This window comes from Centrocercus urophasianus, unplaced genomic scaffold (assembly GCF_019232065.1).
Source record: "Centrocercus urophasianus isolate 14NV4802_14NV808 unplaced genomic scaffold, USGS_Curo_1.0 seq_24, whole genome shotgun sequence".
NCBI lineage: Eukaryota > Metazoa > Chordata > Aves > Galliformes > Phasianidae > Centrocercus > Centrocercus urophasianus.
Window position 1 is genome coordinate 11,792,703 of NW_024884800.1, and position 19,701 is coordinate 11,812,403.

General features: G+C 43.6%; 1 protein-coding gene across 2 annotated transcripts in view; it reads left to right on the top strand.

Annotated features, from left to right (window-relative positions):
• LOC122163917 (vascular endothelial growth factor receptor kdr-like) overlaps nt 1–19,701 on the top strand; it is a 119,993-nt gene that overhangs the window by 67,236 nt on the left and 33,056 nt on the right. For both annotated transcript variants that reach the window (XM_042825492.1, XM_042825493.1), the window contains exons 11-16: nt 60–165; nt 8,492–8,600; nt 14,747–15,040; nt 16,849–16,995; nt 18,529–18,654; nt 18,766–18,872. In XM_042825492.1, coding sequence (XP_042681426.1) covers nt 60–165; nt 8,492–8,600; nt 14,747–15,040; nt 16,849–16,995; nt 18,529–18,654; nt 18,766–18,872 — 889 coding nt within the window. The remainder of the gene's footprint in view (nt 1–59; nt 166–8,491; nt 8,601–14,746; nt 15,041–16,848; nt 16,996–18,528; nt 18,655–18,765; nt 18,873–19,701) is intronic.

Here is a 19,701-nt window from a genome sequence, read left to right on the forward strand (position 1 = left end):
CTTGCATTATCGGCAGTAACTTAGGTTTCTGAATGCCACTTTTGCTTTTCTATTTCCAGATGCAACCCTACAGGACAAAAAATTGTGGTTGAGGAGAACATGTTCATAGGCAACAAGATCAAGAGCATTGAAAACATAACCATGAAGCACGGGGACAAAAGAAAGGTTTGTGTCTGATGCAATCTGAGTGCGATCCCTTGGAATAGCAGGGAGCTTTATGGAGGGATGCTGCAATCACACACAGCATTCTGCCCACGGTTCCCAAGCTGCTGCTAGTTGTTTGCATGCTTAGAATTCCACAGCCCTGGGATCATTTTTAGCTCTCTGCTGTTTATAAATGCTGGGATTCTGACAATGATGTCACTTACCCCATTTAAAACGCTCCAAAGAATTTTGGGTCAAAAACCTCTGTCTCCTTCAGTACTGAGGAAGTCTAAGAGCAGTTCAGAGCAAGAGGGGTCCTGTGAAGCACACACAGCTGACAGGATGCCAGGTTGATTAGAATGCTTAGCACTTGGAGAGTACTTTGTACTGCCAGCCTTGCCCACTCTTCCAGCAGCAGGAGCTAAGCAGCTGCATGATTCAAGAGGCCAGCCATGGCCAGGGGTAGCTGCCCTGATGGTGAGTGTCAGGGTGCCTGTAGCACCTTCCTGCCTCAACTTGATGCATGGGCACTTCCTCACCCACTGGGGTCCCCAGCCATGCTGCTGAGTGAGAAGGGCAGGAACATCTCCTTCCTTCTGCACACCCCTGCCCACTTCACTTTCAAGCAGACAGTACTGGGGCACGCTTCTCAAATGAGATGCAAAGATCTCAGCAATTAATCTGCTAAATGCCTCCCAGGCACCTGCAATGCTACCGAGTGATACTGGTTACGCATGGCCATGCTGATCCCTGAGAAGCTGCCAAAGCTGGTCTGCTCTAGATTCACAGACAGACAGTTGGCTACCCTTGGAGAAGATGCTGGGCTCTGGCTCTGTTGTTTTACCCTTGTTGCACTTGCACAAGTCTGTGGCTGTAAGAGCAGTTTTGCAGCTGCACGTGTTCCAAGGTGGCTGACTCAGATCAATTAGTGCTCAAAACTGCAGTGTGCTGAATGCTGCAGCTCAGATCCTGGGGTACCTTTAACCATATGATAATTCTTGGGCTATTTGCATGCTTAAAGTTAAGTGTGAAGCTAAAGTGCTTTTCTGGATTGGGTCCAGACTAAATCAGCATCTGGCAGAATCCGTGCCTCAGTCATCTGCTCTTTCTCATGGAGACTTTCCAGTTCTAAACCTAATCTAAAACAGAGCTCTGAAGCATAGAAGTTGGGCTGGGATGGAGAAAATCAGTGTTCACAGTTCGCTCTTGAGTTTTTGCATTGTTGGAAAATACTGGATTTATTTAGATAGCATAGTGTCCCATAAGTTCTGTCTTTAATGTACCCTCTAAGAATTTTAGATCTTAGGTTAAAGCAACTATTTACAGAGCTCTCATTGCAAAAATGGGAAGTCAATGACATGTACCTCCACACTTCCCTCCTTTTCTAAGTCTTCCATTAGCAGCAAGGCATGACAAGAGTTTTGTGGCTTTTGTGGCTACTGTTTCTGTCCATATATACAGCCTGTCAAAGTACATGATCAGGTGTCCAAGAACTCACTTTACATCTGATGATCAGTCTTTATTTATGTTAGTTCCCATATGAAAGTTAAGACTTTCACTACTACTGTGACTTAAAAACTATCTGCTGGCTGCTGGATTGACCCACGTGCTGGGATAAGTGAGACACCCAATGACACAAAAGTAAAAACACTTTTGCTTTGCTATGCTTATGTATATGTACACTCCTTCCATTTCTTCTCTTCCCTGCTTTGCTGAGGCAAGCATTTTGTGACATTTTTGTTTGATCACGGACTTAATCTGGCTGCAGTCCCTGTGAATGAGGCGCTTCAGTAGTTCTACAGAGCTCCTGGATCTATGGGGCTCAATGCATTCCTGCTCCTTGCTGGTTGCTGGTCAGGGACATCTGAGCTCTCCCCTACCACCTGAGTGCCACACAGAGCCCAGGCTGCAACTCACAGCACTGCTCAGCCATCCCTGCCCCTTCCTTAGGCTCCAGGCAGACTGAAGTATTCATTTGTTAGACATCTTCAAAAGCTCGGCCCACACTCTTCAACTTAAGCTTTTACATATTTCATTATTAAAGTTTCCTAAAAATACTTTTTTGAAAGTTACATAATTTTACAGCTCATAATATATTCATTATTTTCATCTCCTGCTGATCCACTGGTTGAAAACACATTCTGAGGCGTTTCCTTATAATTTTTATGTCCTTATTAAGATTTATTCAAAGTAATAAAACTGGACTTCATGAATCTCAAATTTCAGCACTCTGCCTCCCTGCCTGCATTAACAGACAATTCCCCTCCTTCCCCCTTACTGAAGTCCAAGGCTATCTGTGTTAGGTGGAGCCTGTAGATAATAGACTATAATTCAAAAAAGAAAGCGATGAAATCCTATAGCCTTCAGACTTTTCCTTGTTTTTTATCAGTCATTAATTCAACCAGAAATGAAATAGACAGGAAACAACCCAATCCATTCCCACCATGTCCTCACAGGTAATTCATCTGCATTGACTAGCCACATGAAATAATAAAGACATTGCAGTCTGACAGAGCATGGCTTTTATTGACTGTGCTATGAAGCTGGGATTAGCTGAGATTGGTTATTTTTCCTGTGTGATTTGAGGCTGTCCTATGACGGCCCTCGGAGCAGAAGGTGGAATTTACCCAGTCTCTTTGATATTATCTGTTGCTCTGCGTCCTGCTGTTCACTCTCAAAGAACTTTAGCAATACATGTTTGTTTGTTCAGTGACATTTGAAAAAATGCAGTAACTTTTCAGAGCTGCCAGGAATATGGGAAGAAGCCCCCAGAAATTCCCAGATCCAAAATCTTACTTAAAAACAAGCTTGCAGTGGCAGTGAGGATTCTTGCAGCAGACCAGCAATTCTGGCTCACATCAAGATCTTCAGGCATCTTTATGCAAGTGGCATGGAAAATTGAGGTCTCTTGTCATCTTTGTCATCATGATTATTCCATTATTATTTCAAGATAGAGAAGTGAATCTCACCCCCTCCTGTCATCCTGAAGGCTGAGTTTCATTCCTAAAGAAAAGCATGGGGTTATCACTACCATTAGGAAGTAGTTTGTAGAAATTTTGGTTAAGTATTGGTTCAGGCAGTCATATCACACCAGCTTACTTTTCCTGGTGGTTTTAAGTCAGTACTAAAGGAATCACTCTGTGATTTAAACTGCAATGTAGCTACTTCTGAAGACTGTGTTTTAATACTAGGTGAAACGCTCTTGATCTCATGAACTGCCTAAATTTCCATTTCAACTTGTAAAGCACTAGCTTGTTATCTTATTTTCTTTTCTGTTAGTAAGCTGAACATACTGGTCTGAGCCTGGGAGACAAGTAGAAAAGAACAACATCTACACATAATTCTGTCCTCCTTGGGGGCTTCTCTCTCTTGCTCTCTCTCATGTATATATGAGAGAATAGCCTGGCCACGTGGATGTTTTTGCAATAAAACTCATGAATCAGTTTTGCTGCTGAAATTCATAACCACTCAAGAAAGTTGATCCAAAAGCACCAGGCTTGAACCTCCAGGAGGATGACATTAAAGAAGTGGAACGGGTTTGGTGAAAAATGTGAACAACTCAGTATGGCTGCTGAATGCCACCTGGCTATGTGCATGTTCCAAGGGAGAGCCAGATAGCCCTGCCATATCATCTCTGGCAGGTGACCTGTCACACAGCTGGGTCTCTGAACGCAGCATCCGCAATACAAGAGAGCAGCCCAGCAGCAGCACATGAGCTGCACTGTCCTGGGCAAGGCTTCCTGGGAGAGCCTGGGGACATAAGAAAGAGCCCTCTCATCCTGCAGGGAGAAGACCTCCCTCTGCCAGAGAAGAGAGTAAAACCTACAAGTTCCCAGTCAGCTAGCAGCCTGATCTTCTCACTTGCGCTCAGTCCGTCTTTTAGCATATTTAGAATGGATGAACTAAGAGCATGGCTCGGAATTGTCAGGCTATAAAAATAAGCATTATTCTGTGCCATTCAAGTAGATGGAATGGGAGCTAGCTGAATATTTTCTTTGCAGGATCTCTGGTGAAGTTCCCTATTAATTTCATCTCCCTCCAGCCGCCTCCACCCCAGCTCTGCCAGAGTCAGACAGCTGAGAAGTTTTCCACCCGCTTTTTCTGCTCCTCATCCTCGCCCACATACAGCTAACGAAGTGAAAGAGAATTGTTAACTAAAGCCGTTGGAGGGGGAGATTAGACAGAGGAAAGAGAAAGCAAGGAATCTCAAGATATATTAATTTGTACTGGCTCCAGCTTAAAAAAAGGTCTCGCTGCTCTGTCCTTACCACAAGATGTCTTAAAACACTCACAGTATAGCGCTGTGGAATGTTATTTGGCTGCTCCTAAAATGGCTTGTTTTTACCAGTTTGGGAACATTGCAGTGCAAGACGTGGACTTTATTGAGCTGTTCCATTATGGGCTTTCCCAGCAGCAATGCCTATTTACTTGCCATAGCTGTTCTTCAGAGATCAGTCATTTCATTTCTTATTGAGTTTTGAATTTGGTTTATTCCTTCATAGCAATTATTTATTAGCTAATAAGCCCTTCCGTGGGCTCGCAGTATTGGGTGGCCTTTAGGTTAAGTAATAGGAAATGGAGCCCTTTACATCCAAATTCAACACAGGCAATCAAAACTGGTTATTGTCTGAGGGACGTTTAGTGTTCGGCATGCAGTGAGTTCACTGGGTCTCAGGTCAGCTCCCACCAGGAAAATGTCTAGACGCTACATGCCAGTACTCTGCTGTTAATCCCACTGGTTCCAGTGCAGCCTGCACAGAGCAAATGACCGAACAGTCACTGCTGGTGTGCCACTCATGGCAGGAGAACAGTGCAAGGGTTACTGTGTCAGTTAGTTTGAGCTGCTCCTGGTCAGGAGATTGCAGGGAAGGTAAACTAAAGTGCTAACCTTGAGGCTCTCAAGAGCTCATGGACAGTAATTTCACTCAGAGATAAAAACGTTTTGATGTAATTGCAGATTTCTCATCGGTTTCATTGATTCAGGTTAGCACAAAGCACTGTGCTATCTGGAAGCCAAGTTTTCTGAGAGGAATGGCTGCAAAAGTTTTGAGACAAGCCCTGCTTTGAGTGAGGGTGGGGACCACCAGAGCCCCATCCCACTAAGTTCTTTCTGTGTCTGCTGCAGCAAATGCCAGCATTCTTAACTTTTCTATCTTGGCTCTGAATCCAGAATGGAAAATACTTTGCAGGTGCATGGACTAAGTACTTAAAGTAGATTATCCCCTCTGAATTTTTTCCAGTGCATACTGAAGGTCCCCAAATGCTGGGGCTATGTCACTCCCCTGAGAGAGAAAACTCTGCTAACAATTTTCCCGTCAGTAATGGAAAAAGATTCCTGTGCTCAGTCGCTCGAGTTCAAATTGTTTTCTCATTCAACCAGGTTTTGCATATATTTGTTGCAAATGTGTTTTGTAAGTGTAGTGGTGGCATTTGGAAGATCCCTTCTTACTCCCACTTCACACCGTGACCAAGCACGGACAAAAGTCATGGAGGTGACGTTTGTTCAACTTGGACTCTTTGCAGTAACAGGTGATGAGCAACTGCCAGCACATCTGCCTTGTGAATATCAGTCTGTGGGTGGTTTTAACATTTGGGTTAATAGGATCTTCTTGTCCATGGGTTATCCTTTACTGATTTGTCCAGATACTACAAAAAGCAGGTATTGCTGCTGGCTTCCTAAATGTCTCTTTCAGGTTCTTCGTTGCAGAAGCCAGAACCATGTGGCTTTATGAACCAAAGAAGGATCTGGATGCCCTTTGGTATTACATGTGTGTTCCAAAGCCTCAGACTGTTGAAGACTAAACCAGGATTAGGGCATTTTGGCGGTTGAGGCCTTAAGCCAAGATGCTGCAAAAATGATTGGACTCCCAATCTCTGGGATTTACCCAGGAGCACATAGCTAGAGTGAAAAGGTGACATGCAATGATTTCAAAGGATTCATCTTATTACAGGAAAATCACTCCAGATCATTTGTTTCCCACTGTGAAACCACACACAGTGCTCTGGTGGATGCTGCCAGTTTGAAAGCCACATTCTGGAGGATCCTGGGAGATGCCAGGTTCTAATAGAGAACACTGAGCACTCTTGTGCTCAGCTGTATATCAAACTGGTATCCAAGGTTATAATCATGATGTTGAACATACAAACAAGAAAATGGCTTTCTCTTTTCCACAGTGGATTTTTCAAAATAAATTGCCCCCCAGGCCAGGCTTGTTTCCCTCCATCAATTTAGCATCTTTTTCAACTTCACATCTAGACATGTGTGAGATTATCTTGGATGAGTTCTTGGTACAGCTATTTTCCTCTTTTTTCTACTATCATGTCAGACTTTTCTTGAGTTACATAGAAATGTTGGCATTTGTATGTGCTTGAGCACATGTGTGCGTTTACCTCTGGGCCACCAACTGCAGTATGAGTTTTATTGCATCCATTTTTACAACACTCACAGTATCACCTCTGAAACTCTGGCCATACTCCAGAATAGATAATTGCATTCCTCTTTATGATTTGAATGGGTACTGCAGTATTGCTCTTGACTTCCCATCTAGAGCTGTCACTTTGCAAGACTAATAGCTGCTAAATAGCTGTCCAAATTTATCCCTTCTGTCCTTGGTGAATCCGTTTCAACACATTGACTTTTTCTGTTCCCAAATATAGAATTCTAAGATCCAGTAATCACTGAAAGATCTTTGTTCTGATTCAGCATTAGTTCAAAAGGCAGAGTCCAGTGCTTAAAGACAGGAGTAGTGCTCTGAACATGTGCTTGTTAATAACCTGTGGCATTGGGCCCAATGCTGCAGGAATAGAAAAAGGAGGAGGAACGAGCTGCTTCCCTGGGAGATTTAACATCCAAGTCAGAGCAATTTTCACATCATAAATAAATCAGAACTGTGCAGTTCTTTCTTTGATGGACACCAGAGGGAGCTGAGTTTACTGGTCTTCCATTTTCATCCCTAAGATTGTTTGTCCCCATTTTTGGTTAATTTCTGTGTTTTGGTAACCATGAAAAGTAGATAGTTTTCCTCTTCCTCTTACCCGTTATTCTGGTGAGGTGAAAAGGAAAATGTTCCCCTTTAGAATTTAAAATGCACAGGGGATCAAAACCTTTAAAACTCATTTCCCTACAGGATTTAAAGTGCCAAAGCTCAGAAAATCTTAGATAACTAGAATAATTCATCCCACACAGCTATAGACACATTCACAGTACAGCTTTATAGGGAGTAAAGGAATGTCTTGTATGCATTCAGTTTAGGATATTAAAAAGTCCAGAGATGCTTTTGTGCACTTCAAAGGGCTCTCTGGAGATAAGGACAAATGGCCAGAGGGTGTTATAAGTTTTGATCCTCAAAGTCGTTAAGAGAGGACAACAAATAAAGTGATATTTGTTCCAAATGTGAAGGCTCAGAGTTCCTCAAGTGAATGGCTGCAGGGAAAGCAAAGTAATCTTGCAAAACCATCTCTGCCATGGTGGGCTAGATCCTCCTTTCTTCCTAGCAGCCCAAAGGAAGTACCAGGAATAATTGAAGCCATGACCTGTGAACAGTCTTCAATGAGCTTGTGATGTCGCATCATGACAGGGAGTGCCATTTGGCCAGCTCCTCATCAGCAAGGCCCTACACAGAAGCAGGGGCTTAGGATGTTAAAGAACACAAGTTCTTAAAGAGGTGTATTAATTCAGCCCCCAGGAGAAACTGAGCTGCTTCCTTTTTCTTTGTGGTGAAGCTCAGGACAAGTGCTCCCTCCTTCTCACTTCTCCTCTATTCATTTGCCAGTGCCTTACCACAAGCCTTCCCCAAGGTTTCCTTCTGCACTGCACAAGTCCAAAGAAACCTGGAGGAAGGGTTATGGAACCAAGGTGTTTCCAAGGACAATCTGTAAGAGTAAGCTGGGTTCCAAAGGGGCTGTATCACTCCTTTTTCTGGGGTTATATCAAAACAAAGCAAATCTCTGTAATGTTCTTTACATCACATCCATACAAACAACCTGCTTCCCACATAGTGACCCATGGACACCATAACTGAAAGGTAGAAAACAGGTGAAAGTGTGGCTCATTTACAGTGTCTTGGTTGAATTTTCCAGGTCCTTCCCTTTGCTGATGCTGTCACACTCAGACCTTGGCTGAGGTGTCAAGGATAAGGGGAAGGAATGAGGAAGGAAGAAAATTAACTGGGATGAGGTGATGCTAGATGAGAGACCAAAACACTAATGCAAGCACTTGTCTGCTTATGAGCTTCACACACTGCTGGAAGCTCCTTTATTAACTGTTTTTCTACCATAAGTCACATCCTTGTCCACTGCTCTCAAACTTCTCTGCTAAGCCTTTACCTTTTCTCTTTTTGCCTGGCAGATTGTGAGCACACTAACAATGGAAAACAGCAGCACATCAGGAATCTATTACTGCGTGGCCTCAAATAAGGTTGGTGAAGAAGAGAGGAGCGTTGAGTTCTATGTCTCAGGTAAACACCACAAGTGACTGACACTATACAAAACATAGATGCTCATCACGTGATTTACCTTAAAGTTGCATATGGCTGGGGAGCACTGGTTAACGTTTCTGAGAATCCTTAGATGTTGTGTTTTTAAAGCACTCCAAAAGCACTGTCCTTATGAAACCCCAAGCAAAAGCTAAGCTAAGTCTTTTGCAGTCTTCCAAAGGCTTGAGATCTCTCCCTGATTCAGGAAAGCAGCTGGCCTCCAGTTAATTCAGTGAACATAGCAAAGGTGAGCAAGGCCAATATTCAGACCTAATTCAGGGCCAGTATCACTGGGGGCTGTGGTGACACTAGGTCCCTGCCTGAGCAATTAGCCTTTGCAGAACCCTTTAAGGAGGGAGGAGGTGGACATGCTATTTCTCCAAAGAACACAAATCTAAACAAATATGTGCTTAACCTTTTAACACAGAAATTCTTTAGTAGTGAGATCAGGACCTGCATCATGCTTTCAGGAGAAATGGGAGTTTAAAAAAGGCAAAGAATCTGGGAACAGCCTTGTTCAAGAGCTTACCAGGCTACACTGAATCATTTCTGTGCTCACTTACTGGATGAGTGGATGCTGGATGGCAAAATTTGCATCAAAATAACATTTTTTAGAACAAAGAGTGCAGAAGTGCCCTGGAAGGTAAATGTCTTGTCCTCACCATTTTTCTTCCCCTTAAAGCCAATTGAGGGCTAAGCTCATTTGTGGCAATGTTCTGCACTACTCTGCCTCTTGTGTGTCCTTCATTGACTCCATTGCTCTAAAGTAGTTCAGAACATTACAGATCAGACGAGTCCACAAAGTGCTCGCTAAGCCTTGTCACCATTCTTATTGCATGGATGTACAATAATAATAATAGGGTAGAGCTTTCACCTCTAGTTACAGCTTCTGTGTGCCACCTCAATGCCGTATGGATTCAGAAGGGAGTTTTAAGACTCAGATGTCTTCCCAAGCCCTAACTATTTTTATCTGGGAAAAAAACCTTGAAGGTTCTCTGGTGAGAATTAAAGCACAGACATAAGAGATCCACAGGATTCCTGACCAACACGGGTTGAAGAACAGCTATTAATTTTACACTTCACCCCTTCCAAGAATGAGTTTTCATATGGGTTTGTTTCTTCTCTGGAGTCTGTGAGCGATCATGTTTGGCTGGGTTACTCAGAGCAGTATGTTCCCAAACCGTCCACTGCACTTCATAGTATCTAGTGACTAAGGCCAGTGCTGCAGCATCTAAAGAGGCAACTTGCATGAAGTCAGACTCACAGGGCTAAGGCACTGCTTGCACCTTACACAACTATGTTTTATTTTCATTTTTTGCCTTCTAGTAAAGATTCTTTTACAGGAGAATACTGAATTGGCACATTTTTGTTTTTCCCCCCACAATGAGCTAATATTTCATATTTTATATTTTAAAATCAATCTAGCAGCATCTTGAGACACAAACGTTTTAATCACGCATTTTTAATCATGAGGGAAATGAATCCCTAGGCAAAACTGCTGACAATGGTTCTGGTGGAAGCATTTCACTTTCATCAAAACAGACCACAATTTAACAGTGCTTGGGGAGACAGCCTTGCCCACTAAGAAAAGACGGGGTGTGTGTCGTTGTGTGGAGGAGGCAGATGCTAACTGAGCATGACTGACTTGTGTAAATGGTGCGTTTAAAAATAGTGCTGTTTACAGATGAGAAAGAAACACAACCTTTCTAAATTTGGCCATCCTGACCCTAAAGTCAGTCATGCTGCAGTGGTACAGCAGCCCCAGACTGACCTGCTGCTGGATTGCTCTCACCATGTGGTCTGCTGTTGGAGGGACATGCAGGGGAAGTTTGGAGCTACTAAACAGGGCAAGTTCAGAAGCAGAAGGCACCAAGCAAGCTGTGTTTGTAAGCATTGCCAAGGTAGTGAAAGCTTTGCTGTGACAGAAGGGGTGTATGTTTGGCAGAGGTGGTAGAATAACCTGTAATATACTGTTATCATGGATCCTGCCTCAGAATTCAAACTTTCACGTTTCCTGATACAAAACTGGCAGTTTAGGAACATCTTGATGAATATAAAGTGAGAATAAAAACATTTTGCAACTGCTAGGCTGATTTATTTTATGCAGATTGGACCTAAAAGCTGAGATGAAGGCTGAACCAGACTCTCAGAGCACATAGGTGGTGTGTGAGCCTTCAGGACAACATCCAGAAAAAGGTTCCCAGCAGCTTACACTCAGCCACTGAGCCTTGTTCTCTGCAAAGCAGCTGCAAACTGTGGGGCTCCACAAATAGTTCAGCACTTTGTTGGTTTTAAATACATGATTTCCCTTTATCTCCTACTGAAGAACAATCTGATGGCTTCTGAATTGCTTTCAAACTTTTGAACTGAATTCAGGTTAATTAACTTCTCCCTGCTAAGAAATCTGAAAATAACACAGCAGCTAGACTCTCTTCTTTCCTCAAAAAACTCGTTCCATAGGTCAGGGTTGAAGTGCTTTGCCAGGACACGGCTCAGAGTTACAGGGAAACTCAATCAGATGTTGCCCAGGCTGCATCTGCTTGGTGGGGAAATGTCTTCAGCCAGGTGCATGCACCTCAGCATTAGTTCCGCAGAAAAGTATCTATCCTAATGGAATAACTTCCACAGCCATTTTGTTCTTCCACTGCAAAGGCCCCTCAAAAACTCACAGACATTAGAAACAGCACTGGAATCTATTTTTAAAACCTTTCCTTTGCCAGTAAAATTTGTTCCAGTGAAAGGTCATCGGGGTTTGGAGATGACACTGAAACCGAGCCATGCAGGGGGCCAAGGGGATGTGGAACTGTATCACCCAGTGACCAGCTTCCAATTGTCTGCTCTGCACCTTGGGAAGAGCAGCTGTGTATTACCATAGCTCCACAGTAAATCAGATTCTGTCTCTTGAGCGATTGTGCTAAATACAACAAAACAGGATCCCACCCATACTAAACCTCCAAATGTTCTTAGAATATAAATGAATTATGCTAAGAATAACAAATAATAACAAAAGTCCTTTTTCAACCCATATCTGATTGCAGAAATAACTCAGAAAAATTGAATGAGAAATTTCTACCAGAAAGAAAATAGTGTATTAAAAACATGAGATAAAATCTGCTATCAGATATTGGACTAATGAATGAACTGGGCCTTTCTGCAGCTGCCACTCTCACTTTGTTTACTCCCAACATGCTTACAGGATTTAGGAAAAGCTCTGTGCTGCTTCAGATGGCAGGGCTCTCCCTTCCTGTTTCTCACTCTCCCTACATGAATGAGCCTGGCAGAGCCCTCTCTGCTCTGAGAGGCACAGAGATGGAATCTGGAAAGGAGCAGAGTTCTGAATTACACTGATTATTGTGCAAAGCGCAGGAAATTAAACCCAGTTAATTCCTTGTAAATAGAATTGGAGCCAGACTTTCTTTTGATTTATGCTGACTTTTTACCTTCTTCCAGTGGCTCATTTCCCTATTTTGTCATGGAATCCCTCACAGTTGAGAGTGAAATTCATGGCTACACTGTAACACAGTATGAGAGACAAGTGTGTGGTGACTGCTGATAAAAGAGAAAAGACCCCACAGAGCATTCTTCTAGCTGTTTTATTGGGAGTCTTACAAAACACTGTGTCTGTTCAGGGAGAGGAAGTCAACCATTGCTCAGGTTCAAGATCGTGTAAGCAAAGCAGTGCAAGGGAGAACTGCCTTACAGCTCCCAGCACCGCAGCCACTCCCAGACAGTGCAGGTAAGGGAAGAACAGAGAGGAGGGCAAGAGAAACTTTTATTCCCTTTTTCCTTGCACTGTAACGAAAATCAATGAATATTCTATTGGAGCTGAAAGAGCTTGAAAGACTAACAAGATGGAAGAGACTAGCACAACTTCCAGCTCAAAATAGTCAAAATGCTAAATAAAAAATGTCCGTAAGAGAAATGACAAGAAAAACAAGTGCTTCTACTGCTCCCAGAGTGTTGGCAGAAAAAAAATCCTGCACCAGTGAGGTTCAGCAGGAAGGTGACACTGTTGAGCACCGTGCCCAGGCAGTGCCTGCACAAGAAATGCAGTGCTCCTGGTGGACTTTTCCTACAGCCACTCGTGGTAACGCCCTGCAAAACAAATGGGGCTGCGAGTTGTGAGAATTAGTTAGAGAAATTTTAATTAGAGAATCAGAAGAAGATCCTGCCTGAGGGGTAGAGGAAAAAGCAAAAAGGGCTGCAATCCAAACCACTTTGGGGCAGGATTTAGTCTGCCTTGCAGGCTTGCAGGGCTTCACAGTGTTTTGCTCTGGGAAGCATGTCCAAGCTCCAAGTTCACCATTTTACCTAGAATCCATGCATGCTTTCTCTGGGATCCAACTCTAAAGATAATTCAGGCTGGAGAGGATCCCAGACCATTGAGCTTACCTAAGCACCAAGTCTAACCAAAGACCCATCTGGTTCAGTTCTATAACTCTCACAGGAGATACTAAAAAACATTGAGAAAAGAAAGCAAGAAAAAGTCAGCTAAAGAGGGCACTTTTTCTCTATTTTGGTTTGATGGCTGCGAGGGATGCAGCTCATGCCACACCCCACTGTTTTCACTGAACCTTAATTCTTCCTATTTTGAGAATTACTGCTCTCCTCAGACTTTCCCCCTTGATCATGTTGATATGTAGGAGCCACAGGGCATCAGATGGAGGATGGATGTGTTACACAAGTTAGCTTGAGTGTGCAGCTATCACTAACAAAAAACTGCATAAAGTGGGCTGAAATTTCATTAAAAGAAAGAGAAAACAATTTCCACAGCTGTGGCCTAAGGGGTCTCTTCTCTTTTTTGGAATTTTCGTAAAATATTTCTGGAGACAGCCTTTAAAAATCATTAAGCTTATTGGTTATATTCCAGATGACTTGTGAAGAAGATTTTTAATTCTATCTAAAATCTCCTTCAGGGCTCTGTATTTCATAGAACATATAGTGTATTATAAGGCAGATTGGTTATTATAACATCCTTGCTATTTATGCTCAACTATAGCTTCAACAGAGCTTTTTGCAAGGGCTTACAGTGTGAGCCCCTGGCCAAATGCTAGCTCCCATGTGGAATTTGTCAGACTGCAAACATGATGCATGGTTGCTCCTCTTTAACTGATGTCCCCTCTGAGTGCCATCCATTGGAGAAAGCATCTTATTAACAGCTCAGTAGTAAAGCAACAGTCTATCATCAGATTTATTGCAAGCAAGTGTTCAGAAGGTAAACCAGAACTAGTGTTCCCAAGGTGTGCCACCCCAGTACTGTGCAGGTGACACTTTAAAAGGATTCTTCCCAACTCTCCATGTCAGCTGCTTCTGAATCCTGACCTAACAGACAGAAGAACAATCCCAGGCCACTGTGATTATCAATGCACTTTCATTCAAGTATTTGGGGTGCACAGATCATGGAAGTAACAGAATAAAATAAGCAAAGAATATTTTGCAGACACAATTTAACTGCAGGTCCCTAGCAGCTAAGGCAGTAATAGGAATTATTTGTAGGCCAGATTTTGGCATTCTACTCAGAAACATTTTTTCTTGTCTTCAAATGGATTCAGTTAGGCAATTCAGGAAAATTGATTTTTTTTCTGAAATGAAAAGTAACTAAAAATATAGCAAGAAACTGCTTATTCATTTGTGTATATGTTGGAATCTGCATCAAAGTATTACTGTGGTAACAAAGCCTCAAGGACTTGTACATCATTAGACCAGTTTGTCATCCATCCACAGATCAAATAAATATCCATGTGAAAGAGGAGAGAATTGGGAAGATTGTTCAGTGGTGAAGAAAGAGAGCGTTACTTGTGAGAAATGGGAAGAGGTTTCTTTACTCTAATGCAATTACACTTTCAAGCACTGATAGCAGATAGAAAGAGAGGATGTCATGAACGCATTTATCCACCTGCATAGCAGTCTCTTGATTAAACTCTCTTAGTTCATTAACTGCTTCTATATATAAACTTTCAATTAATTACTTGAAAATGTAATGCCTCTTTGCACGAGCAAATGCGGATCTCATTAGAGTGGCTCGTTCCATTGGGGCTGCTCACTGAAATCCAGTCATCAAGTTGCAAATGGGCACCCAAAGCCATTCTCAATTGCAACGTGATGGCAGACGTTTTCTTTTCCTGCAGATGTGCCATCGGGGTTGCAGACGGCCCCACAGGTCACAGCCATTGCAGGGAGCACTGCCCAGCTGACCTGCAGGGCCTCCAGGTACATCTACAGCAACCTGGCCTGGTCCTACCCGTCCCGGGCCGCGGCTCACGGCAGCTCTCTAACCCGGAGCACTGACGCCTACTCCATTTCCCTGACCCTGATCATTGCAAACGTCACAGAGGAGCACAGCGGCCTCTACAAGTGCCGTGCCCAGCACCAGCACAACGGCAGCGGCACGCTGGAGCAGCACACACGGCTCCTTATCAGAGGTGGGTGGCACTGTCCTGCAGCTGGGGAAGCAGAAACACTGGGCTCTGTCAAAGCACAAGGTGGGCAGCATTTCCTAGGGACAGCCCTCGTATGCACTTTGTGATTTTTCACATTTCTGTGTGAGATTTGACTCCTAGCCGTGAATGTGATTCATCTAGCCGTTACTGGGTTTGTAGTAAATGTTCTCCTTACTCAGAAAGGTGATTTCAGCAGCCTTTATCTCCCTGTCTCCCTGCTGGATACAAGTTTAGTGCTGACTGAGGAATAAAGACACTCCCACCACGTTAGCAGCAGCACAGCTGTATCTGTTGGAACTGCCACTCCAGGTCTGGGGGGCTTTGGGAGGGCTGCCGGGATGGTGCAGACACCTGGTGTAACCACAGATGTATCAGGTCAGGTGTACAAACTAGGGATGTGTACCACTTGGTCTGGGTACACGGGATGCACTTCATTATAGCATTATAGCATTTTCTTACATGCACTCAAATCCCTGTCTCTTTTATTTCCATGAAAATAGTAGTACTGCAGATCCCAGAGCCGTGTTTCATTGCTCTGGCTGTGAAGGACCAGACACTTCCTCCAGCACCACACACAAACTCGCCAAAATGAGTGAAGTTTCTTCAGCTTCATAATAAAGAAAATGAGAGGGATCAACTCCAAACCTTCTTACAGAAGTGCTGCTGAGGAAGTGCCTCATGCTTCTAGTGAAGAAAGGTGAAGAAAAGCCCAAAGCATTGAAATAGAGCAGAACTGAAATAAATGGCAGCAAGCAAGGGCATAGCAAGCAGGGTGCTTTAGAACTAAGTTAGTGATTTCTAAACTGGCTTCTCCACTCACATTAATGAGTGATGAGGCACCAAAAAGGCCTTGTCACCAGGCACGAATCAGGCTGTGCAGCACTGGCTGCACTCCTGCCTACAACGAGGCGTGAGCGCTGCCCCATCCCACAGCACAGAGCAGAGCAAAGATCCCACGCCGTATGGCAGCACTCTGGCATCTGCCTTGTCCAGAGCCACCTGCCAGCATCACCTGCCACGGTGCACCAGGATCCCTTTGCATTCAGGCAATGCACTGCTCTCTCCTCCGGCAGATATTTTATTCATTTAGTCAGATTTCCACCTACGCAGACACCTACACACGATGGCTATGAGAAAAACACAGTTAAACTGGGAATACAGCCATGGGAGAACTGCAATCTTAATCACAGCCTTGTGAGAACTACTGGGGTCTGTTGTTTGTCTGGCACATGTCAGAGATGCAGTTTTTCTCAGAAATGTACATGGAAACACCTCTGCAAACCAGCCCTCCTTCTACAGAAACCAGCTTTCAGATGTTTTTTTTTTTAATGTATCAACACCCATCAGCTACTCTCCTTACTGACAAAAAAAATGCATTTTTTATGCTAGAGATTTTATTCAATTACTTTCCCGTATCTTTTTTAAGTGAACATAATGTATTCTATTGTGTGGAGGTTAACACACTTTGCAGTAAGCAGATAACTCCTGTCATCATGGAGACAAAATCCTTAGAACTGATCCTTCTTTGCTTCCTCCCTTCTTGTTTTGCACCTACTCTGCCCTTGCTCTGCCCACTCTCTGTGCTCTGCTTCCTTCAGAGGATGAGAAACTTGAGGAGGTTCCAGGTTGAGCTGAATCTTTGCATAAGCAGCTTGAAAATAAGCCAGATGAGCTCTTTCCATGATCATTCGGGGGAATTTTGCTACCCAATCTCTGCAGCTGGCCCAAGGAGACAAGGTGTAGATGACTCCTGGAATCTTACTGTGTATTGTTTTCCTCTGTGACTGCAGCAAAGGCAGCCCCGTATGTCCTACAGAATCTGACAGATCTGGAGGTTAATATCAGTGGCAAGATCATTCTGGAGTGCAGAGTCAGTGGAACACCAGAGCCACAGATTACATGGAGCAAAGATGGCTACCCCATCTCAGCAGCATCAGGTGAGCATTGCTTTAACTCATGGTGACAAATGGCACTATGGGATTGCCACAAGCAGGGACATGCAGCCCCACAGCTACTGCCAGCGTGGCTGAGTGGGGATATCAGACATGGCACGAAGGGAAACGTGAGCTCAAATCCAAGTACGTCGGACCCCTGCAGCAGTCTCTGACTTGGACTTCAGTGTCTGAGCTGCCAACTGGCTGCTACTCGCTGCCTGTTCGTGCAGCTTTCCTCCTGCACACAGCGGTGTCTGCAGTCCTCGATCTGAGGACATTAGCATAGCTTTAGTGAGACTGAGGAGTACAGTGTGCTGCTGCTCAGTCTGCTTGTGCTAAGCAACAGTTTGTGCATGAAACTCTAACTCCCTACTTGCTGGGATGCTCTGAGAACACAGGCCTGAACTGCCACACATCCCTGGTGCTGGTCACAGTGCACTGCCATGAGCTGTAGCAATTCTACCCAACGGCCAGGCCAAGGCTTGCCGTGGTATCACTCATCTCTTCTTTATCTCTCACAACACAGAAAGGAGAATGGTGCAGCAGCTGTTGTGAGCACGGGGCAGGGCTCCTTCACCTGCACCTGGAACTCCTCATCTCTCTGTCCTGAGATGTCCTCCAAGTCATGAAGGAACCCATGTCAGGAGCTAGTCCTGTAACTTTAATTTTGCATCTAGGTAGGAAATCTAGGATCATACATAATTCAGATCAGAGTGTTCTGAGCAGAAACTCTTTATAGCTACTGAAATTTTATAAATAATTCTAGAGGGACAAGCATGTAACATCCAGCCAATGGAAACATAAATAAAATATTTGGAAAAAACACCTCAGGGTAAATATTTCAGCAGGGCATGTGGTAAATTATGTGGTACTCTTGTTAACAGTGACAGAATTCATGGGCAGAACACCTTGCAGTGCAAAATGCCCTTCCCGATTGGATTCAGAGATCAACATGCTTCCCAGTTTTTGCCCCAAACACATCCCTGGTGAAATGGATAAGATCTCAGTTTTGTACCACAAAAGCAGGTAAATTATATGTGGAGAAGCCTTTCATAGGTCATCCCTAGGTCATGTCTCTCTTGGCAGCCCAGCATTTGCTCCTGTCCTTCTGTGAAGCCAGGATTTTTCCAGGGAAGCATACAACCTTCCTGACCACGTTCACACAGTAGAACTCCCACCACTTCCCACAGCCTCTGAGATGCTGCCTTTCTCCAGTAGTTTCTTTGAGTTCCCTTTTCTTTCAGGTATAATGTTGCTCTCAGAAGACTTTTCACCACTTCACTAAATTCCATGAAAGTTCTGTCAGGCTCTGTTTGCAGTAAGTTAACAGCTGCATTCACTGTAGGATAAGCGATGCCCAGCAGTCTAAACTGGTGTCAGGTTGTTGCCAAACCACAATAAGGAACATGGCCTTAAAATGATTCCTGACAGCAGCATAGGAATGAATGGGAGCTCATCTTCAGTGCTCTGCCTCCTGAAAGCATTTGGGGGAAGGTAGATTATTGCAATAAAATTCACCTAGATCCCTCACTGCAGGAATTTCCATGGAAAATAATACCCTGGTCATTGAGAGAGTGAAGAAGGATGATGAAGGGCTCTATGAATGCAAGGCGACCAATGACATGGGCCAAGACAGTACATCAGCCTTCATTAAAATACAAGGTGAGATCTAAGCTAAGGTAAAACCCATACATTGTGCTGGACTGATGTGAATTATTGATCAATCATGGGCTTTGGCTATATTTAAAATCTGGCTGTATGTTTAACCTACAGGTTCTGAGGAGAAATCCAACATCGAAGTTATCATTTTGGTCTGCACTGGTCTTGCTGCTACCCTCTTCTGGCTCCTTCTGACCCTTTTCATTCGGAAACTGAGAAAAGTAAGAGAGCTTCCATACTGCACGAAGGTGCTGAGGTTGGACACCTTTTATGCATAGCATCAGCGTTTAGGGCTGCAAGTCACTGTGAATGTTGGGGACAAATATTAGAAAAACTGTGACAAATGTTCCTATAAAATTTAAGTCCAAGATTTCTGATGACAGTCCCCTACCTTCCCGAAAGATCACTTGTACTTGTGAGATTTCTACCCACTTCCACATAAAATCAGGCTACTCTTCTTTTATGTGCCAAACTGCCTTGCAAGACTTGAAGAGAAAACATTAAATCCCCTAAAATGAGGGCTCGATTTCAACAGCTGTCCAGTAAGATTTCTCTGAAACACAAATACTGAAGGGAGCACTGTTCAAAGAAAAATTCTAGCATGAGCCCCAACCGCAGAGCTTATTTTATCTCCATGCGTTGGTATTCTTTTACCTCCCTTTGTGACTCAGAAAACTAGAGTTTCAGTAAAGTTCTGAGGAATGTTACTCCGTTTCTCCTACAACAAATCGTAAACAGAAGGGCGACCACAGATCTGTGCTCTGAAGCTCACCCAAATACAGTCCTAGTGCTGATACCTGATACTTGAATAAAATTTCTACTCCTGCCACAAATACAGTGATCAAATTCATGTTTTTGCTCCTTGTCGCAAATGCTGTGGAATTTGCTATTATATTTCACACCCACGTGAATCTGCTCACAGGTTCTACCAAATCACGATTTCTCACTGAACAGCATTAAGAGTAACTATTAATGTTCACCAGATCTCAACTAACTTTAAATTAAAAATTAATTAATTTAATCAAATGTGCAATTAAAATTCTGACTAAA